The sequence below is a fragment of the Rousettus aegyptiacus genome, unplaced genomic scaffold, assembly GCF_014176215.1.
Source record: "Rousettus aegyptiacus isolate mRouAeg1 unplaced genomic scaffold, mRouAeg1.p scaffold_m13_p_6, whole genome shotgun sequence".
In the NCBI taxonomy this organism is placed as follows: domain Eukaryota; kingdom Metazoa; phylum Chordata; class Mammalia; order Chiroptera; family Pteropodidae; genus Rousettus; species Rousettus aegyptiacus.
This window is the reverse complement of record NW_023416309.1, coordinates 113,844,283-113,866,412: the sequence shown is the minus strand read 5'-3', so window position 1 is coordinate 113,866,412 and position 22,130 is coordinate 113,844,283. Positions and strand designations below refer to the sequence as shown.

Here is a 22,130-nt window from a genome sequence, read left to right as displayed (position 1 = left end):
TCAGACACAGGGGCCAGAATGGCGGGTGCCACGGGGGAGGGGGCGGAGCGCACATGCGGCCGGGCGGAAGCCGGGCTTCCACGGCGCGTGGCTCCGGCGCGCACGGACGTGAGCTACGCTGCAGAAACACGGTGCTAGGAACCGACGTTACCGTGGTTGAAAAAGAACTACAGTGACAAGAAGAGTTTCTGTCTACTTGGCTTTTCACCGGGTAAGGCTAAGGACCGCAAGCCAGGCTGAGGGAGCCTCTCGAGGGCTGATCCCGCAAGGGCCAGGTGGCTGCGGCCCCTCCGCCGGCTGCGGGGTGGGGAGGAGGGGCGCCCGGCCTGCTTTCCGCTGGGCCCGGCTGTTTCGCATTGATAGGAAACCTTCGGTCACAGCGAGCTGCCTTTCGTGTATTCGTTTAAGCCCTAAAACACGGAGTAATGTCTGCATTTCGTTTATTCAATGAACAAATGTCATCAAATGCCTCCTGCATTGAGGGCACAGGCTCAAGGAGACCCGCCGAGGGTCACAGGGGCCCTGAATGGAGACAGGCCTTGGTCCTTCCGCGCCGTTCTGAACACCACGCCAGAATAAGCCGAGCGCCAGCCTGGGCCGTCGGGGGTGGGGCCGCAGGTCCCAGCGTCCCTCAGATGTCACGGGCTGTCCTTCCTGCCTACCCTGGCACCCTGCTCTGGAGATGGGAGTCCCCAGGCCCCCAGGGCAGCCCCCAGCCCCGCCACTCACCTTGTCCATGAGGAGCTCCACGGCGGGCCGTGTCACCCAGCAGTGGCCTCCAGACGCCTCCTGCTCCTGCACGATGTCTCCTCTCTGGCTGGAGGCATCGTACTCCTCCTGGCTCAAATACTCTGCCAGTGACAGCGGACAGGCAGGTCACACGCCCAGCCCCGTGCTGTCCACCCCCGCCCCGCGGACACCCGCCCGCTGGGGGAAGCGCGTCCTCTTCACAGCCCTGGCCTTCCTATCCGGGGCCGTGCCTGCCACGTTCACCCTAAGCCATGGGCCCGGCAGGTGCTCCATTCGTGCCTGGGCGTGGGGCATGGGAGGGAGGGGAGAGCGGTGGAAGAAAGGATGGATAGCTGGACAGACAGGTGTAGACAGACAAACCCCTCCTCCGTCACTCCCCAAGCTCCAAACATTCGTGTCCAACTTCTGACACCTAGAAATCCCTTCAATGCTTTAAATCACTGGTCCTCAGCCGGGGCAGTGTGGCTTCCAAAGGGCACTTGGCAATGTCTGGAGACATTTTGGTTGTCACAGCTGAGGGGCAGGGGGCTACTGGCATCTAGTGGGTTGAGGCCGGGGATGTCACTGAACCTCCTACAGTGCACAGGACGGTCCCACACAAATGTCACAGTGCCAAGGCTGAGACCTGCCCTGAATAAACCTGCTTAAATGTACCCCCACTCTGCCTTCCTCCCCAAACAGCTTCTCTGGGTTCTGACCCCCCGGGTCTCCCCTCCCTGACAGAACTGCACATACCCACTGCCTGGCCTCCCCTATCCAAAGTGGCCCCAGCTCGCGGGGGCCCCAGTGCAGACGGCTCGTAGGTGCCCGAACACCATCAACCAGTGTCGGGGGTGAGAAAGGAGGTGCCGACAGGCGCCTCGCTGCTGCGCCCGGCCAGGGGACCACCCCTCCCGCAGCGGGAAGACGCTCAGACCGGGGCCAGTGTGTCTCCGGAACTCTGCCAAGCAGCCTGCGGTGGGCGGACGGCACCCTTCGGCGCGACCACCCAGCTACATACAAGCGGTAACTGCACCGGAGCGAACAGTGTCCCCCAGGAGCCTCGGGGTGCGACTGTATTTGGAAATGGGGTCTTCGTGGGCATGAGCGGTCAGGTGACATGCCTGCTGCATGTGGGGGCCCAACGCAAAGACCGGTTCCCTGCCAGGACGGAGACGCACGCGGGAGAAGGCTAAGTGACGAGGAAGAGAGACGCACGGCCACGGAAAGCCAAGGGCGCTGGCGGCCGGCAGAGCCGGAGGGCGAGGGGGAGCCCTCCCCCTGCTCCCTGCGGGCATGCGGGCTGCGGGCGCCTGGCTTCCGGACCGCCAGCCCCAGAACCAGGAGAGCGCGTCTGTCGTTGCGGGCAGCCCAGTTTGTGGCCGTCTGTGACCACTCGCCCGGAAAGCGTCACTGCTCCGCAGAAAGCAGATACGGCGTCTGCCAAGGCCGAGCCCCACCTCCTGACGACAGCTGGGGCTCCCTGGTGGCAGCACACCTGCTTGGCATTTCTTAAACCCTTGGAGGAGGCACAGCTTCTCACTCAGGATCTTCCCGAGCAGCCTGGGAACGAAGAGCACGGGCCGGGGCCGGCTGGGCCTGCGAGGGTGCATCAGCGTGTAGGGCACCAGGGTGACGCAGCTCTCGGCCCAGAAGCAGCTGGCGGAGGGGCCTGCGGAGGACAGCGACAGCAGCCAGTGGCAGGCGGCCGGCCCCCGCCCGTCGGCTCTCCTGGGCTGCTCCCCAGGACGGACTGTTGTGCCCGCCCACAGCCCTGGCACCTACAGGAATACGGGTCACACCGGGCCCAGCACGCGGACCCAGGGTCCACACCACCCCGGCTGGGCGGTCCCTTCAATCGCGGAGCCTGAGAGTCCTCTTGGTCCAACTTTGCAGCTGTGGTTTGACCGCTGCTTCTCGGCCCACAGGGCGCAGGGCGCAGGGCGGACAGAAGCAGCCGGCTCTCCTCCTGCTGGGCAGCCTCCACCCTCCCTGTGGCCGGCCTCCCGCGCAGCCCCGCGCCTCCCTCCCTCCCTGTGCTCCGTTTTCAACAGTCCTCTTTATGCACCAAAAAAAAAGCTTCCAAGAAGAGGAAGTAAATGCCAATCGGTTTAGCTTCCTCTGCGTCCACTTCCACGCACACTTCCCCCCGCCCGGGGCGCGTGCCGTGCTGACCTCTGGTCCCAGCCTGGTGCCCACACCAACCGCCCCAGCGCGGCCCGCGGGCTCCACGGGTCTGTGCGGCGCTGGGCGCTGGGCACTGCCCCACTGTTGCCATCCTGAGGGCCCTGCTGTCCCCTGACTGTGCCGGTGGCTCCGGACTCCCACCAGGCAGGTCACGGGAGGGAGGACAGCACGGTCGTGTGGTATGGAGACATCAGTTCTGCTTCTTACAAGACCGGCCCTGGCCCCGGGGACCGGCAGCTCGCTGGCCGAGCTGACCAGCCCGCGGCCCCGCCTGCCTCACCTTCCGGCCTGCTGGGGTCCGACTGGGCCCCGTCGGAGGATGCGCACAGGGGGCTGGCCTTGGTTCTGTCCACGCTGACGATGCGGACCAGCCTCTGTGGTCCCCCGGGGGACTGCTGGAGCAGAAGGGATGAGGAGCTGTCAGAGCCCACACAGGGCCGGGGGCCTGGTGTCCGCCCCGCGAGGAACCCAAGGTGCTCCCTGGACCTGTGGGCTGTGCCCACTGAACCAGCGGGAGGCCCAGGCCATTTCAGGGGGGAGGTGAGGGGAGCAGGAGAGGGTCCTCGGGCAGAGCCCCCCAGCAGGGTGTCCGCAGTGGCTGCATCAGGCAGGAAGGAACAGCGGTGGCCCCCACAGCCACCCACCCCTGCTGAAAGCCCGGAGCCACTCTAGCGCCTTGCCCGTGGCCTGTTTGCTCAGGCTAGGAGAGCCCGCAGGCCAGGTGCAGGGTGTGGCCCTGGTGAAGTCTACAGGGGCCCATGGAGGGGACATGGGGTCACCTCCACATGTCAGTAGCGTGCCGCTCCATGCGGGACCCTGGCCAGCCCCCACCTCTCTTCCAGCCCACCCAGGATGGGGCTGGGACCCTCTAACAAAGGAGGGCTGGACTGGGCGCCCCCTCCCGCAGGAATGTGACCCGGAGGAGGGGAGGCAGGGAGCGAGGTGGGGCCCGCACGGGGCCCGCAGCCAGGATCCGGGCCGCTGGCAGGCCACCTCACCTTGTGGGCAGTGGTGCGCGGCTGGGCCATGTCCTGGATGAGGGCGACGAGCAGCTGCTGAGCCCTGCACAGAGGACAGCCCAGCCCGCTGCAAGTGCTGGAGGGGAGGTGGCCCCCCGCACCCCAAACACCTGCCCTGCCCACAGCAGCTCCCACCCTGCACCACGGCAGTCCCCGGGGCGTTTAAACACCCACGCAGCCTCAGCCCCCTGCAGTCACCAGCTGGACTTCTGAGGTGACAGGGTGTGGGCCTGGGTGGGGGCCGGGAGCACGTGGGGGCACAGTCTCGGGCCTCCTGCTCCTGCTCCTGCTGAGCTGAGCTCCAGGGCACGCCGGCTTGGCAAAGCCCAAGAGGCGCCATGGCTGATCCAGGCCGCGGTTCTCAGCGGGGGCGGGAACTCTGTCCCTGTCCCAGGACCAAGGGCTCCCCAAGCTGGCACCAAGCTCCGGTGTGACTGGTCACCCTGCCTCCAGGGGACGCTGCCATCTCTGCAGACACTCTAGGCTGTCATAGCTGGGGGCAGGGGGACAGGGGTGCTGTCCCACTGTGCCCAGGACAGCTCCTGACAGAGGGGGGGCCGGCCCCAAATGCCAACAGTGCTGAGGTCAGGGAGCTTGGTCTTGAGTGCTCCGGAACAATCCAGAACTGAGGGCCCCGTCTTTTCACGAACACACTCGCCCGAGCAGTGAAGCTGGCAGGCGGCGCACGGGGCGCTGCACGTGTTCGGGGCCCGGGAGAGCACCCTCCTCCCTGGGCGGGGGCGTCCTCCGTGCCGAGCAGGGCCGGGCGGGGCCCCGGGAGAGCACCCTCCTCCCTGGGCGGGGGGGTCCTCCGTGCCGAGCAGGGCCAGGCGGGGCCCCGGGAGAGCACCGTCCTCCCTGGGCGGGGGGGTCCTCCGTGCCGAGCAGGGCCGGGACGTCGCCCCAGGGCCCCCGCCCGCTCCGGGAGGCACGGCGCCCCGGGCCAGCACTCACCGCGAGTAGCTGGGGATGGCGCCTCGCTCCATGTCCCTCGTGCTGTACGGACCGACGCGGTGGGCCTGCCAGCAGCCTCGGCCCTGGCACAGGGTGTCAGTGACGTGCAGGATGTCATTGCAGTGTACCTGCAGCTCCCCCTCTGCCTGCCCCTCCAGGGCCAGGTTGACCCGGATATAGAAGGAGTCCCCCGAGGTAGCCACTTTGGCCTCCAGGTCCTGGACCAGCTTCTTATAACCTGATCCGGGACAAGAAGGCAGATAAGCCCGGGCAGTGATGCCACAGGAGGAAGGATCTGGAATGTGAAAGGAGGAGAGAGAGAAGGAGCCCGGCCACCCCCGCTGCATGGTCTCTGGAGCCAAGGTGCGGGCTCAGTGGGTGGGAGGTCCCCAGCTGCCCCGCGGGCCTCTGCAGAGTCGGGGCGCAGCCTGGCTCTGGGGTGGGCCACGGAGCTGACGCTGGCATGGCCAGGGGGGCCCACAGAGATGGGACTAGGTGGCTGGGCAAGACGCAAGGGGTGCTCCCGCTGGGGGGTGTGTACCCTCCACGTTGACCTTCACGGACAGGCAGCAGAAGCCGTTCACCCTCCCGAGAAGTCCCACGGCCTGTTCCAGGGTCGCGCCCTCCAGCGCAGCCTTGAAGGAGGCCCCTGTCGCCTCATAATCCACCTGGGGGCAGATGAGAAGGGTTGGCCTCTGTCCACCAGGAGTCCGCGGCCGAAGTCCGGGTGTAGCGTGCACCCCACAGTAGAACCCACGCGCCCATCAAGGCCTTTGTCCCACGCCCCGTGTGAGGACACCTTAATTCAGGCCCTCCAAGCTACACACCTTCCCACCCCACGAGTCAGCCGGCAACCGTTCCCCAGCACACCACATACCAAGATCACCGCCGAGTTTCTGCTCTGCAAAATGGGCCTCTGTTCTAGAGCATTCTGGAGCAGGATTTCCCAGCCTGGTGTTCAGGGCCCTCCTGGGGGTCCCGGCCTCCACCCAGCGGGCACCGTGCAGCCCCGCCCCGCCCGCCCCCAGCTGTGAGAGCTCACGTTCCGCTCTGTTTGTGCCTTGTGTTGCTTTAAGTTTAGGGAAGTATGTACTTTTATACTAAGAAGAAGACAAAGATGTACTTTAGTAGCTACATTTAAATTGGCCCCACTTGGGTCAGGACCATCTCTCCAAAACTCTTTACGGGGCTGTAACGTCACATAAGCCCATCACTGAGAATCCTGACGGGACCGCTGGCTGTTTGAAACGTGAGGAAGGGCTTCCGTGCCGTGTGGAGTGGGGGCCAGAGGATGACACTTTCACCAGGAGCTTGATTTGGGATCGTTCGAGACAGGGGGACGTGGCTTGGCACATGGACACCCATTCAGAGAAGCCCACGGGGTCACAGGGCCGCAGACCAAGGGGCCTGGCCTCTCCGCACGCCCCACACCCACCTCACCCCCCCCCCCCCCGGGGAAACGGGCGAGTCTCAGGAAGGGGGTGACGTCTGCTTGGTAAACTTTTCACTATTTTTAAAAAGCTTGAAGTTCAACAATTCTGCTTTTAATCTACAATGAAGTCACCTTCCTGCCTCTGCATTCACTTAATAATAACTAGTTAAGTTGCAGATTTATGTTTTCTGTAGTTTAATGAATACTTCACAACAAAAGTTTTAAAAGATGCCCTCAATGGTCAACGTAGTGAATTTTGTCCTATTTTCTCATACACACGCATGCGCACACACGTGCGCACACACACACGGTGCCGAGAGCAGCACCCCTGTTACAAAACAAAACAGATCGAACGAGCCCCCGCATCTCACCCTCACGATCTGGGTGCCCGGGCGTAAGGCCATCTCGTCTGCCGCCGAGCCAGGCGTGACCCAGTGGATGAAGATGCCCGTGTGGTTTCCGCCGATGACGCTGATCTGCTCCAGCAACGCTTCCCCCTGGAAGGCCAGCACGGTGACCTGGCTCAGGATCTTTCGGGCCGGCCTCCGCCGCACCGGGGCACTGCTGCGGGAAGCGAGGAGAGTGACAGAGCGCGGGTGTGGCCCGGAGCAGGCTCCGGTCAGGCCGTCGCCCTCCCGGGGCCCCTCCGGCTTCAGCATTCTGGAATTCTTCATCCCCCGCCCGCGCCACGACCCCACCTCCCAGCAGGGACAGGACGCAGTCCTCCCTCTGCAGCTGCTGGGCCTGGCCCCGCCCTCTGCTCACCTGGCTGAGAGGTAGAGGCCGCCGGAGACAGGCCGCGGGCTATTCGAGGACTCACCAAGCTCTAGAAGGAAGTGGAGGCTCAGGCACAGAGCAGACAAGCCCGCAAGGTCGCCGACTCCTGATGGAGCTTCGGGACACCCTCGATGCCCCAGGACCCAGCCTCGGGCACCCCAGCCTACTGAGGCCAAGCTTCCTCCTCCTCCCTTCTCCCCAGCCTAGACCTCCATCCCCCCAGACAGGCGTTGCGGGTGGGGGAGCCCATCTGCGGGTGACCTATGCCCTGTCCTCCGGGCCCCGAACGCTACCAACGCTTTATGGGATCGGAATCGAACCTGGCGTGCCTCTGGGCCGGCGTCCCCACCCTGACCTACGTTTCCGCATGACGGCGGAGGCTGCGGGCCATGGCCGCCTCCTGCTCAGCCCAGGCCACACCACCTCGCCGGCCGAGGAGCCTCCGAGTCTGCGGTCCTAGGACTGGACGTCCCCAGGGTCTCTACCTTTCTGCTTTAGGGCACAGCCTGTAAGGTGGACAGGCCCTGCCTGGCGGCAGCCTTCCCACAAGACAATCCCACCTGGTGGACCGCCCAAGAGCCAGCAGAGGCAGGGCCAGCTGCCGGTCCCAGGAGGCCATGCCCAGCTCGCAGGGAAAACCCATGCGCGATCACGGTCAGAGCCGAGGGGAGTCAGACCCCTGAATGTGCAGGCAGACAGGCAGCCCGCGGAACCCCGGCAGAAGGGAGGCCCGGCCAGCCTCCCCATCTGTGCTCTCATCGGGGGACGTGCCAGTTGGGTGCCCCTGGCCGATCAAGTATAAAGAAGCCTCCAGTGGCCTTGGAACAGGTAAGGGTTCCAGTCACGTGACCCACCACCCCGCCGTAAAAGTGCGTCTGTGCGGAACAGCATGGGGCACAGGCACCCCGGGTGGCATAATGTGAATTCCAGATGGGGTGCTAAGCACCTACTGTGTGCGAGGCCCACAGCTGGGGCAGACGTGCAGGATGGGTGGAAACGGGGCTGTCTGTGAGGGTCCCCTGGCTTGAGAAGGGGAGAGGACCAGTCACGTCACAAACGAGAAGGATAAGCCACAGGGGAAACAGGAAGCTGTCAGGTGAACAATGGCCCGGAGGAGATGCTCCCACAGGTGACGCCTCAGCCAGCAGCGGGGGCTGACGCCCACTGCCCCCGTCACTGGGAGGCCCAGGGTCCACGGGTCCGGGCAGGGAGGGAGAGCGAGCGAGAGCGTGTGTGTGAGCATCGATGCTGAGCTGGACGTGGAGACGGACCCACGACAATGGAAAGCCGCCCAGTGGACAGCCCCGGGCGCTAGCTGGTGCCGCCAGAGGCCCATTCAGGGTGAGGTCATGGCCACCGCTCTGTGCCCAGCCCCTGGGGAGACACTGGGCCTCCCTGAAGATCCCCGAACTTGCCCCTCCTGCCCAGCCCAGGGGAGGAGGTGCTGCAGAGGCTGGGGGAGGCGCGCTCACCTGCTCTGTCCACGATCTCGTAATCCAGGTCTGTGTCGCCTGCCTTGGCTCCCAGGGAGGTGCCCCCATCCACCTCCAGGATTTCTGGGAAGCTGCTGCAAAGCATCAGGAGACAGCTCAGGCCACACTGCCCGCCTCGCTGCACCCCCACCCCCTCCGCCCCGTCTCAGGCCCGGAGCCCCCAGCGCCCGCCTGGCCCTTGGCTGGTGTCCGACCCCGGCACCTGCCCTCTACCTGAAGGAGCAGGGGTCTTCCCAGAGGTCCTCTGCGGCCCGCTTGTGCAGGGACTGCTGGCTGGGAGGCACGGGGCTGCTGGAGCGGAAGCTGTCCGCCAGCTCGCGGCTGGACGTGGTGCTCAGGTCGGACCAGAGCTGAGACTGGGGGGCACCGGCAGAGTCAGCGCGGGGCTCGCGCGGCGCCCCCACGCCCCGTCCCCTGCTGTGGAAAGCCACGCCCCAGCTATCAGGGCAGAGGGGACGAGAGGGGAGGACAGGTGCACGGCCAGCATGTTAGCTGCGCACCTACTGTGCGCCGCCCCTCCCCATTAGCAGCTGCTTCTCACACTGCTCGGTTCTCACATAGATCCACGAAGTGGGCAGCACTGTCCCACCCTACGGACAAAGCCGTCGAGGCCCGGAGAGGCCACGTGCTGACGGGGCAGCACCTTCTGCGCGAGGCCGCCTTCCGCCGCCTGGCCGCCCGCCTGGTGGAGCTGCCGGCCGTACCTCAGGGGGGCTGAGGCAGCTGCAGTCGCCGCCGTCCGGCGGGCAGATGGCAAACATGCGTGTGAGCCGCTGCTTCCCCCTCCGGCCGGGGCCCCTGGCCTCCGCTTCCTGCCTGGGCTGCAGAGACAGGCCGGTGAGGTCAGGCGCGGTCCCCTTCACCCCCCGGGTTCGCCCTCCCGGGCAGGTTCCTCTCATTGGCTCCCAGGCGAGACATTCACGGCCCCACTCCGAGCCTGGGGTCCCCGGCTGATCACAGGGGTCACTCGGTGGAGCTGGCCGCCGAGGGACTGCAGAGCAACCGCCTCGGCGAGTAGCATCTCTCTTTTCGAGACTGCGTGTGGTCCCTCCCCAGTTGTGCTGCGTGTGTGACACACCTACGCATGCGGCACACAGGACACCGGGGGGGGGGGGCAGGCCGATCAGAGAAAGAACGACGCCCGTCCTCCCCCCTCACGAAGGGCAGCTGGCGGTCTGTCCCCGCCTTCGAGGCCCACACGCATGGGGGAGGGGGAGGGGGCTGCGGGAAAGGGCTGGGGCCCGCAGGAAGGGGCGTCTGGCCCTGCGCCCCCGGGTCCCGCTAAAGTCTTGCCCGCGCTGCAGGGTGCCGGGGCTGTGGGAGGCCACGCTGGAGGGTCTGTCATGCTCCCCGCTCTTTGGGAACACGGCCCCCGCACGCGGGCGGGCCTGCCGCTGTCACTCCGGGACCCCGACTCAACCCTCTCTGGAGCGCGTCGTCTGCAGAAGCCAGTGGCCCCGGCAGCTTCATCTGCTGCTTCCTTTCATCACTGACCACCACCCCTCACAGGTTCCGGAAACTTCTGCCGAGCTCCCCCTTCCGACTCGGCCTGCCTAGTCAGCATCTTCGATGTCTGACACCACAGTGTGCTCGCGGGACCCGGTGCGTGGTGGTTAGATCCAGATGCCCCAGCCCCAGCGGGGACCATGAGTGGCTGTGGCCGGCTCAGCCCCACCCCACGCCCGCCTCCTGGGGGCCTCCGACCCTGGCCCCCTGCATCCAACGCCGCGTGCTCACCCCTTGCGGTGACTCGGCCTGCAGTGTGCGGAGCTGTTGGCGCAGGTCACAGACTTGGTCCGTCAGCTCGAACACTTTCCTGCGGAGGGCGTCCTTGTCCGTCAGGCTCTGGGAAATCTCCGCCTGGGCCGCGTCTCTCGCCGAGTACGCCTGCAGGCCAACACGCGAGGATGTCCCAGTGCGAGAGGCCGGCAGGCGCGGGCCCAGCCAGAGACAGACACCCGCTTCTCGTCTGCCCCAATGCCGGACCCGCCAGCACGCGCCACACGCAGAGCTCACCCCAACGGGCACACGCTGCTGCCTGTGCACAGTCCCTGTGATGTGCGGGGTCTGAATGACACCTGGTACGTGGCTGTGCACAAACTGCACGTGCCAGGAACGGAAGGGGGCACCAGACATGACCTGCGGCGCTGGGCGGCGAGCGGGCCGGCAGGCGGCAGCGGTCTGAGATGAGAGACCCTGGGGACCCAGGAGGGAGACCCCCATCTGGAAGCGGATGCCATCGAGGGCGGGGCCAGCTGCGTGAAGCGGCCAGCCAGCCCTGGGCCAGACTCCGCCGATGGCGCCGGCTGCTCTCCGCGCCCCGGCCCCGCCCGACCCGGCCCGGCCCGGCCCGGCCCCGCGCCTCTGCGGCACCTGGTCCCGCTCCCTCTGCAGCTCGGCCACTTGGCTCTGCAGGGCGTTCATCTTCTCCCTGTAGATCTCGCAGTCCACCTTAGTTTTCTGGAACTGGAGCAGCGTCTGCTCCTTCTCTTCCCAGCACTGGACACAGGGGGACAAACAGCGCATGAAGGAAGGTCGGCAGCCCGGAGGCCCGGGCCGAGGATGCGGTCGGTGGGGAGCCTCGGGGACAGAGGGGGCGGTGGTTCTAGAGGTGAAGAGGGGTGGAGTCACGCTGTTTCTCGAGCGCTCAGCTCCAGGAGCATCCACAGAGTGCAGGGCTGATTATCCTTGAACGTGGTCATTACGGTACGCGTGGCCGATGCACGTGTAGCTGTTCTGTTTGCCCCGTGTCACCAAGTGCGTAAGGAATTTCCTCCCCCGCCGTCTTTCTCCCCGCCCTCCCGCCGCCCTCTGCAGCAGCTCGGGAGCCCGGCTCCCACGCAGGGCCCCACGCACTCGAGGGGACCTCTAGGTGGTGCTCAGAACAGCTTTGAGGAAGGAGTGAATGAGCGCGCGTGAGTTAGGCGCACTTGGTTCCAAGCTCAGTGTGGACTCAGCATCTCTGTCGCCAGGGTGTGGCCCCACTCTGCACGGGGCCGGGAGGTCACCTGCTTTCGCTGCCGCTCGGCGGCCACGGCCCGTGCCCTCAGCGAGTGGATGCGGTCCACCAGCTCCTGCTTGCTGTCCAGGGCTTCGTCCAGGCTCTGCTCCAAGATGTCCTTCTCCGTCTGCGCCAAAGAGAGGTCAGCCCAGGGCCCCGGCCTCTCCACAGGCCTGCCCTGCGGGGTGGGGGTTCTCTCTTGGATCGTCCTGAGAACAGATGGCTTCTGCACAGCTCGTGGGGGAGGTGGAAAGTGCTGGAAGCTGGAGCCTCTCAGGACAGAACCTCCCCCCAGCCCTTTCAGCCGCCCCTTCGATGAAGCCACAGTGGACAGACTTTCCGAGGCGGGGCCATCGGCTGCCAGGCCGAGGCCTCCCTTGGGCTCAATCCCTAGGCAAGGTGTCGTGACAGCCCTCTGCCCAGGCTGTGTGACGGTGCCGAGCACCCAGCAGGTGTCCCTAAGACGTGCGCAGCCCACAGGTCTTATCCGCGAGAGAAGAATCCCTCCCAGCGGAGACGCGAAGGCCTTGCACTCCGCAGGGCGATGGCGCCCCCAGTCCCTGCGTGCTGTGACCCCCGCTCTCAACGCAGGGCACCTCGCAGGCCCAAAGGGTTCCTTTCTCGTCCCCCGGCTTCAGAACGAACCCTATCCTTACATCAGCCCAGGCCACTCCCCAGACAGCGGCCGAAGTGGAGGGGCTGAGTGGGGCGCTGTGACTCGCGTCTGAGCGCCGTGAACCCTGCCAGCGCGTGGGGGCTGGGGAGGCGCAGGAAGGAGGGACTGAGCCATCGGGTCGGGGCGCTAGGTTTCAGGTCACCTGGCCCTTTGCCACACCTCAATGTGACGCCTGTCAGAAGTCCTACAGCCTGGGGGAGCCACAGGGAAGGAAGGTGACCCCGCTGGGGGTGCCAGGACCTACCACACTGAAAGTCAGCGACCGGAGTTTCTCGTTCTCCTCCTTGAGGCGGCTCAGCTCCTCGGCTCCCGGCTCCAGGCCGCTGGCCATCTGCAGGGAGCGCTCTCGGGACTCCCGCTCGCAGGACGCAGACAGCCTCTCCCGCCGCAGCTCCTGCTGCACCAGGTACAGCTGCCGGGAGGAGAGGATGGGGAAGGGCTGCAGCCCGCCGTCGCCAGACCAGGGCCAGAGTGCCCTGCCCGCCTCAGCAAGGGGGTGGCCACACCAAGAGCCTTGCCCCGCCCCCGCCCCCAAGCCGCCAAAGGGTCTGCCCCAAGCGGGCAGAAAGGCACTTTAGCTGTGGACGTAGTGGGTAAAGGAATGTGCTGGGTCCCCTGAACAGGACAAGGAGCCCTGGCAACCAGCTCTTGAGTCCTGAGTGGCCAGCGAGGGTGACTCCTCCAGCATGCTCCCCCCTCCCCCCACCCCGGCTCGGCGTTTGCAGCCACCAGAGTAAGGCGTCCTGGCAGGAATCTCCTCCTGGGAGAATTACGGGGGGGCTGACGACAAGGGCAGGGTGCTGGCCGGCCTCGGAGCGCCTCCCCTGACCGCTTACTAGCTGCTGGGGAAGAGGAAACAGCATCGGCAGCGGGGACCGGACAGCGGGGACCGGCAGCACCCGGACCAGGTGGGGGCCTTCCCGTCAGCAGCAAGGGGCGCGGGACCTCACACTCCCCATGGGGCACCCCGAAACATGCGCAGCGTCCCCTGTACAGGTCACCCCAAATGAATGACCCTGACTATTCCCGAAGAAACACGAGGCGAACCCCCAAACGAGAAGTGGTCTGTTATTTTTAAAAAGGCAGGGGACGTGCGGTCAATTCTCCAAGAATGGCCACACCACGGTGACAAAGAGGCTGCGGGAACGGTCCACGTTAAAGGGGGCTGAGAGGCCGGACGCGAAATGCAGCGCCTGACGCTGGACGGGGCCTTGGGCTGGAGGGAACGCGCAATAAGGCCGTCGTGCAGGCCAAGCGACACCAGCAGAACGCACGCAGGGAGGACTGGCCGACGGGCACTCGCGAGGCTGCGGCCGCCGCGGCGAGGCAGGAGAACACCCTGCTTCGGGGACCACGTGTGCGAGTGTTCACGGCGAAAGGGCCATGATCGATGCGCCTCGTGCAGTTCCGGCAAAAAGCGCGTGTGCGCATATGTGTGCGTGCGTGTGTGTGCACGTGTGCGTATACGTGTGTTGTTGGGAGAGACACGAAGAGCCTGAACGATAGAGTAAGGGTATGTGGGTGTCCTCTGTACTACTCGTATTTGTATATTTTTAAAAATAGATTTAAAATTACTTCTAAATAAAATTAAAATTAAAAGAATAAAAGAAATAACGCCATAGTTAAAGATGAACAGCCGATGTCAACATGACACGGCGCAAATAAAGAACTACAAAAGCAGAAGATAACAACGCCCCACAGAGACGAGCAACAGACGTTGCTGGGGTTCGAGGGGCCTCGCCAGCAGCACCCCAGCCTGGTGCCTGAGTCCAGGGCCAGCCAAGGAGGCCCAGGGTGGGGTCTCCTGTCCCGCGGTACCGACAGCTGGGGGGCAGTGGGACTTGGTGGGTCCACTGCTACGGAGCCCAGAACGGCCAGAGCCGCCCTCGGACGGGGCAGGTGGGCCCCCCACAGGCACCCACTGGCAGGGCAGGCCCACGGCGCGGGGGCCGCGGGTGGGCGCACCTCCTCCTGCAGGCCGTGGCAGCGCGTGGCGGCCAGCTCCTTCTCCTGCAGCGCGCTGCTGTAGCGCAGCGACAGGCTGAGCATCTCGTCCTTCAGCTTCAGCACCTCGTGGAAGTGGGCGCTGACCTCGCGCTGCATGCGGCCGTGGTCGGCCTCCAGCTGGCACAGGCCCTCGGCGCGGGCCTCGGCCTGGCGCAGGCGCTCCTGCAGCCGCCGGCACTGCTGCGCGAGGGCCTCCTTCTGCCCCTGCTCCTGGCTCAGCTCCTCCTGCAGGCTGCCGATGGCCCCGGCCAGGCACTGCGTCAGCTTGGACGTCTCCATGAGCCCTGCGGGGGAGGCGCAGGGGCCGATATCACCTCGTCCCTCGCTCCTGGTCATCCACGCCTGTGCCCCCTGCACCAGGACTTTCAAGAGAACCCCCCGCCCCCCGCCACTGCCAATCGGTTGGTCTCCTTAAAGCTTCCGGGCTGAGCTGGACTCAAAGATTTTGGTAAACGAACTACACGACTTGAGGTCTCCGCGCAAGGTCACCCACTCTCAGCCTTCCCGTGGGACCCTACTGTTCAGACTCAACCCCCGCACCAGCCCAGACGTGCTCAGTGCTAACACGATTTAGCGTCGTCCTGAAAACCATGACGAGAGCACAGATCCGCACGGTACAGACTCTGACACGAGCGCGGACCATGGCCAGGCAGGAAGAAACGTTTTCCCAGCCATTTACAGGGATGTCTGTCCCACTCCTCTGGACCCCCAAATCTCTCAACGGCTCCTCCAGGGAGGCCTACAATCACCCAGTGAAAAACGGGCATATCCCTGCAGGGGTGAACCTTCACTTGGCCAGCGAGCACATGTCGGGGCACAGGCTCCGCCCCTCACCCTGCTGGCGGGGCTCTGTCCTCTGTCCTCAGAGGGCCCATTCTGAGAGCCAGGCGGGGCCCAGGTCTGGGCTGCCCGCTCCATCAAGCATGGGTCCCTTGTAGGCATCGAGGGGCTTTTCTAGAGAAAGGGGACTCCCCCTTTGCCTGCGCCTCTCAAATGCTGATTCTGCACCATGAGGGGCTACTCCAGGTGCTGGGTGAGCAGGGCCAGACCTTCCTGTTGGAGCCTGAGACCCCCCGCGGTTAATGGGGGGTCTCCTCAGCCCCAGAGTGCTGGGCACAGGATGCCTCTAGCATAGCACACTGCCGGGGGGAGCCCCCGAGGCCACTAGGACCCAGAGGCTCCGAGGAGCTCCCGGCCGGCCCTGCTGGACGGCGAGCACTCACCGCTGAAGGTGCTGAAGTCCACGTCGGGCTGCAGCCCAGTGACCAGGGTGTAGATGTCGGGGTTGTGGAACTTCAAGCTCTCCAGGAAGGCGATGGCCCCGTTCTTCCCTCGCGTCCTCAGCAAGTCCAGCAAGTGCCCTTGGGAGAGAGAAGTCTTGGCTGACGGGGTGCTGGGCGGGCTTCGCCACGAGAGGCTGGGGAGGAGGGGAGAGCCTGGAGCATCTGGGGGTCAGGACCGCAGGGCTGGGGCGAGCCCCCGTGGCTCTCACGGGCTCCCTAAGTCACAGGGCAGCACTCGGTCCCGAAGAGGGCAAGGCTGATGTTTACTGAGCAAGTACTGTGACCCGAGATAAAATAAAAGACTAAGGAAGATGATCACTGGTCTGAAGACCTGCCAGGCGTGTCGGTGGCCAAGGGCCGGTGTGAGTGTGTGTGTGTCTGTGCGTGCACACGCGCGAAGCTCGTGGAGGAAAGAAGCGTGCAGTAACACCCCGGGGCCCGGGCCCCCCCAGACCGGCGCCCTCAGCGTGGCCCACGGCTCCTGCGTCTGAGGTTCGCTGGGCGACACGGCGTCGTGTCAGTGGCTACTGCCTGCTGCCGGCTGCCAGTGGCCCGGGCCCTGAGGTGAGCGTCTGAGGAGCAGAAACTCGCTCGACTCTCCTAGCAACCCAACACGCCCAAACGACCGGCTCAATCGCTTTCGAATGGATTGGCACATCCAGTCGGAACGTGGGGCCACTCCGAAAACGTCGGCCACGGGCTGAGTTATAGCCCCGAGATATGTCTGCTGGGGCCTGCCAAAGGGGCCTTATGTGGAAAAGGCTCTTTACAGATGTGATTAAGTTACGAGTTTCGAGACGAGCTCAGTCTGAGGATGATCTGCGTGGGCCAGAAACCCGATGACAGGTGTCCTCGCGAGAGAAAAGGGGCAATGCGCAGAGGCGGCCACGTGAAACAGAGGCAGAGGTCGGAGTGACGCAGCCACACGCGGAGGGACGCCGGGGCCGCCAGGAGCTGGAGGGGCGGGGGGGACCCTCCCCGAGACCGTCAGGGGGAGGCGGCCCCGCCCACCCCTGGATTTCAGATGCTGGCCTCCACACTGGGAGCGAATCCATTTCTGCTGGTCAAGGCCACCCACTCTGGTCATCTGCTACGGCGACCCTGGGAGACGACGACAGCGTCCCCACTGGAGCTCGTCCGGTGGCGCGGGCTCGGCAGAGGGGGCCCCCCCGTGGGGCGGGGCCGGGGCGGGCTGGGCCTCACCCACGCGCATGGCGGTGTTGGTGAGCCGCGGGCTGTGCAGCACCTCCTCCTCGTCCAGCTGGCCCAGCACCCTCGCCTGGCGCAGGTAGGGCGTGAGGCGGCTGGGGCGGACGCTGCGCACGATGCGGTCCCGGTGGCTCTCCATCGTCTCCCACAGCGCCTCCTCGTCCAGGCCGCACAGCGTGGAGTCCGTGCGGCGCAGCTCCGCCATGGCCGCGGGCGCCCGCGAAGCCTGCAGGGAGAGGGACACAGAGCGGGGGGTCGGCCCTCGCTTCGGGGCACGGGAGGGGCACCTGGAAAGCCTGCCGAGCCCGGCCCTGGCCCCCGTGTCCCGTGACCGTGGGAAGGGACATCGAGGCAATCCTCTACCCAGGGAGACGGGGACTCAGTTCCCTGGTGCCAGGAGGCAGGACACTGCCCTGGCCTCGGGCCCTGACTGAGGAGGTCGGTCCAGACTCCGCGGTCTCAGCGGGGGCGCAGGAGCCCCCACTGGGGCCGAAACCAGATCTTGAGCAAAAATCCTCACTTTTCTGTGCTTCAAGCACAGGTGTGCGCACACGGACCCGCAGCGTGACTGAGCCAGTGCTGTTCCTCGGGAGGGTGATTGTGGAAAGATGCCTGAACTGGCCTCTAAGGGGTGGCGGGGAAAGGGGGCCTGAGAACCACCCTCCAGAGTAAACGTCCAGCGCCCGCGGCCCACGCGGGAGGCGGCGGGGCGGTCGGCGGGGCTCGGGGAGGGCGCTGCTCACACTTCCTGTGGCGGGTGCTCGTCCTTTCCCACAGCCCCGGGACACTCGTACCGAGACGCTGGGGCCGTGCTAGGGGAACCACTTGGTCAGAGCGAGTCACGCCGACTGATGGAAAACGAGGCGAACCGCCCTCGGGGCAGGCGGCAGAGGCCACGCCCCCTCGGCCGGTGGCCGTGCGGGTCTGGAGTGCCCGGGTCTCCGAGGGCCGAGCGGCAGCGGGCCAGGCCAGACCCGGGGCGGGTGCCCAGGCTCCCGGTGTGTGTGGATGACGCGCCTGAAGCAGCTCGCAGCAAAGCCCAGGAACGTCGCCTCCCCAGGGGCGTCCAAGCCCCTCCACTGGGAGGACGTCCGAGGGCGTCTGTCCCGCCTCCCGCCCGCGGGGCACGTCCCGCTCCCGGCTTCGTGACGGCCGCCTCCACAGCTGTGTTCCTGTCACAGTCGTCTGTCTCCCCCCCGCCCCTGGCACAGGTCAATCACCTAAATAATTGGGGGTGTTTAAAATGTTTTTAAAACTGTGTGGTCTGTTTTAAGCATGTTAAAAAAAACGTCCTGCAGGTCACATACCCACGTGCCCGCCGCGCAGACGCCGCTCGTCCCGACTGTCTGGACTCCAGGTTCCTCTCTGAGGGAGCGTACCGCGCGGCAGCTCGGCCCCCGCCGCCTTCGGCCCCTGCCCCCCACCCCCGCCCAGGCGCCGCGGCCCCGAACAGCCCGCGTCTGCCTGCAAACGGCGCCTTCACGGACAGTATCGCCGGGGCTCCCTGGACCCGTCCTCACGGCGCAGGGACACAGGCGGCCTGGGCTGAGCGCGGGGACGCTGTGGCCGAGCCCGCCCTGCCGGCCGCGTGCTGGATTCGATCACGTGAGTAAAGCGGCCGACTCACTGACGCTCCCGTGGTCTGAGCTTTCCCCAGCACCGCACGCTCCTCGGGCACAGGTGGGGCACAGGCGGGAGCGTTTCTCTTGGACCCAAATGTTCCTGTGATTTGGTTCTTTTCATTTCAGATGGTGAGCTGCACTGGCTGGAGCTGAATGCCTCTTGAAGAGGTATGTACACTAATCGTGCTTAAAAACTAGCGCAAATCAACGCTTGTAAACTAAGAGAAATGGGAAATGGTCGCTGGAGGGTCCTTACCCCATGAACATCCCCTGTGCCCCACCCCCGGGCCGGCCCACAGCACACACTCACCCAGAGACACTCACCTCACCTAGGTCTGCAGGGAACTCCCCGCGGTGGGTGGGGCCTGGCGCGAGCTCCGAGCTCCGAGCTCCGAGCTCCGTTCTCTGCAGGCTGCCAAGCGGACCAGGGCAGGGCTGGGCAGGCACAGCTTGCCAAACCAGTGCCCCGATGGTCTGATGGCCGCTTCAAGCCATGCGACTTGCTCCCAAAGCCAGAGTTTCAGGCAGCCGAGACTAGTGCAAGGGGAAAAAACAAAGGCAAACTCTGATCCAGGAAACAGCGCATGTCTTAGACCCCTGAGGTTTGCTCGGTAAACACAGAGCTTACTTGGTACTAGGAGCAGGTTTCTGGAAGGACATTGGGCTTTGAACCCTAGAAGGATAAGGCCAGTTGGCAGGTGCGAGAGTTACCAAGGTGTCGAGGCCCCCTGGGCCTTCACCACAGGGCCAGACCCCACTGAGGAGGGGGGACCAGGGGGGCAGATGAGTGGGGGGAACTAGGGCTCTTGAGCTCAACTGTCTCACTGACCCTTGGCGGTTCATTCCTGGTTTCCTCGGGGGACAGTTGAGAGATGCTGTGAACCAGGGTTTTATGGACTGAATGGTGTCCCCCAAAAGATAGGCTGAAGTCCTAACCCACCCATGGCCGTGAGTGTGACCTAGTTTACAGACAGGGCCATTGCAGATATAACCAAGTCCAGGTAAGGTCATCGGGGTGAGCCTTCAACCCTGCATGACAGACATCCCTATAACAAGAAGGGACCTAATCTCACTCTCACACACACACACACACACACACACACACACACACACAGAATGCCATGTGACAACCGAGGCAGGGAGCCAATGCACGCCAACAATGGGAGCTCCGAGGAAGACCTGGGCGGGCCCGCCCCCCTCCCCGAGACGGGGAGCATGAGCCTGCCCTGCCGACACCTTGAGTTTGGACTTCCGGCCCCTGGGCAGAGGGGGTGGTGCTGGGGGCTGAGAGCTAAGGGGTACAGTAAGGGGTATGGGTGGTTTCTTTTCTGGTGACGACAATGCTCTAAAATTGACCATGTTGACAGATGCACAGCTCTGCGAATGCCCCAAAAGCCACAAATTGTGCACCTTAAATGGCTGAATGATACGGCCCAAGAATTATATCCCAATAGAGTTGTTTTCAAAAAACAAAAAGATCCCCGAGCTGCCAGTGCCATGCCCACTCCCCCCACCCCGCTCGCCCGCCGACCCTGCCAGGAAGCAGGGGGAGGGTGGTGGAGATGGACCCTCGGTGTCCTGGGCCGCCCCTGCTCCCTGAGGCCAGCGCCCCCACCCCCCGACACATGGGACACCAGCCCCCCTGTTCTTTCTCCTTCCTTTTAGCCCGTGCTGGGCCTGCAGGCAGGCTGACCTTCCGGGGGCCCAGCCAAGCTCCTGTCACCTGCGGCCCCTCCCTCCCCTCCAGGAAGCTTCCTCATTCCAGCATCCAAGCTCCCTCGGCTGCCCCCATGACCCCGGAATGCCTCTCCCGTGTGCAGCACCATCCGGCAACCGGTTCCCGTCACACCTTCGATGACAAGCTAGGTGACAACCCTGGGAGTGCAGCCGCCTCCCGCTGTGACTAGCTCGGAGGTTCCGGGTCAAGTGCAACATGTGAAACTCCATGCAAATGACACAGGCGCTGAGGAAATGCACGTAGGATCTCGCCCCAGTGCCTCGCAAAAGGAGCCTCGACTTTTTTTTTAAGCAGCAGCCACAAATGAGGAAAGGTGCAAAGGTAACAACTTTCTGCCAAAAACTTTGAAGAACGGCAGATGAGCCTCGAAACAGACGGGGAGGCGCAGGGCCCGGCAAAGCACACAGCCAGTGAGGGGTTCTCCCCACCACCTGCTGTCAGAAGAGAAAGTAACTCTGGGGGAGCCTGGAGGGTCAAAGACAGCACCCCGAACCTCCCCCACGATGTCCACGAAAGTTCTCCACTCAGCTGGGGCAAGGGATGGCGACCCTGGCCTGGGGGGTCGAGAAAGTCCGGACCCCACTGAGCCCTGCTGGCCGCGTGTGAGCGTGGGGCCCATTTAACTATAGACCCACAACTGAACTGCCATGGGAACTGGGGTCCAGACCACCAAACGGGAAGATCGTCTACCGGGACCACATGGACCACGCGAGGGCCGGCGAGCAGCGCCCGGGAGCTGGGCGGGGAGGAGTGAAGCAGCTGCCCGCACCTTCTGCCGGGGGCAGGTGCCACCAGACGAGGCTGGCGGGGTTTAGGCATCGCTCAACTTGCTGTGGGTTTCATAATCTTTTATCTTAACCTTAGTGGGGATTTTAAAGGAAGTAATAGTTCCCGTAGTTGAGAAACACTTGGGCTGCATTCAGCAGTTCCGTGATTATTCTAAAACAATTTTAAATGTAAGTGAAATTAAAATTTTACTTTCGAATCATGGAAAACGTGATCTCATTTTTGTAAAATAACGTGCGTGTACCTCTCTCTGGCAGCCCCCCAGTCTATACACTTATCCACCCACCTGTCCAATCAGTCCATCTGTCCATCAGTCAGAGTGTATGATCGAGAATTCATGGGATAGACAGACATAGAGGTATAGAGAGATGTAGAAATAGAGGTAGAGACAGAGATTTACATAACAGAGTGTGAGGGAGAACGCGCTTCACTAATGTTAATACTTGTTCCCTGAGTTGGTAGAATTTTAGGAAATCTGCTGCCTTCTACTTCGGGTATTGATTGCCACACTTTGTACAAAAAGCAAACCCGGGTTCAGTAAAACCATAAAGTCACTATCTTAGAAGACAAGACAATAATTCAAATGATCAAACAGAGAAGGAAATGGGCCCCGTCCGGAGACGCAGGTCACAGAGGAACCACGTGTCCATTGGTCCCAGACCGCCTGGGACACTTCCTGTCCTGGCGTGATTAATCACGGTGCCCCCGCTTGCCCTCACAGATGATGCCATTTGGGGAACCATCACGGAGAAGGCACAGGTGCACAGAGGCCCAGCCCCTCACGCTGCAGCAGGACACCCACAGAGCCAGCCCCCCTCGTCCTGCCCTCAGTCCCCTGAGGGGGAGCCAGCCGTGCAGTCTGCGGGACAGGACCCGTGCCGCCGGGGTGGGGGGCTCTCTGCAACAGCCAGAGGACGGGGGAGGAGGGCCTGGCTGGCCCTGTCCTCCATCCCATCCCCCCTCCCACGACCCATCTGTGGGGGCAGTAACTGCTCCTCACTCCCGGGACGGGATCTCTCACCTTCCACTTCACGAAGCAGAAATGGAGTGCTTCTATAAAACCCTTACGCTCCCCAAGTTTCTCACAAAACACCCACTTTCATATGCATTGAGCCTGAGCCTAGAGGTTCAAAGCAGGTGGGAAATATACTGACCCTGAACTGTGACCCCAAAGGCCTTTCCTTGACTGGGGTCAGTGGCCCTGGACCAGGTTGAGT

General features: G+C 64.2%; 1 protein-coding gene across 18 annotated transcripts in view; it reads right to left on the bottom strand.

Annotated features, from left to right (window-relative positions):
• Positions 1-22,130, bottom strand: part of CARD14 (caspase recruitment domain family member 14) — a 29,761-nt gene that overhangs the window by 1,929 nt on the left and 5,702 nt on the right. For 10 of the 18 annotated variants that reach the window (XM_036222167.1, XM_036222169.1, XM_036222168.1 and 7 more), the window contains 18 exons: positions 18,714-18,923; positions 16,762-16,993; positions 15,499-15,636; positions 14,234-14,559; positions 12,513-12,680; positions 11,600-11,719; positions 10,965-11,090; positions 10,329-10,478; positions 9,296-9,412; positions 8,805-8,947; positions 8,571-8,665; positions 7,087-7,147; positions 6,693-6,885; positions 5,431-5,557; positions 4,890-5,127; positions 3,915-3,978; positions 3,197-3,311; positions 736-2,401 (listed from right to left, as the gene is read on the bottom strand). In XM_036222167.1, the coding sequence (XP_036078060.1) occupies positions 1,743-2,401; positions 3,197-3,311; positions 3,915-3,978; positions 4,890-5,127; positions 5,431-5,557; positions 6,693-6,885; positions 7,087-7,147; positions 8,571-8,665; positions 8,805-8,947; positions 9,296-9,412; positions 10,329-10,478; positions 10,965-11,090; positions 11,600-11,719; positions 12,513-12,680; positions 14,234-14,559; positions 15,499-15,636; positions 16,762-16,972 (3,051 nt within the window). In that variant the 5' untranslated portion in view covers positions 16,973-16,993; positions 18,714-18,923 and the 3' untranslated portion in view covers positions 736-1,742. Of the gene's footprint in view, positions 1-729; positions 2,402-2,514; positions 3,312-3,914; positions 3,979-4,889; positions 5,128-5,430; positions 5,558-6,692; positions 6,886-7,086; positions 7,148-8,570; positions 8,666-8,804; positions 8,948-9,295; positions 9,413-10,328; positions 10,479-10,964; positions 11,091-11,599; positions 11,720-12,512; positions 12,681-14,233; positions 14,560-15,498; positions 15,637-16,761; positions 16,994-18,713; positions 18,924-22,130 lie in introns of those variants that run through there. The other 8 variants (XM_036222174.1, XM_036222175.1, XM_036222171.1 and 5 more) reach the window with 8 other exon arrangements.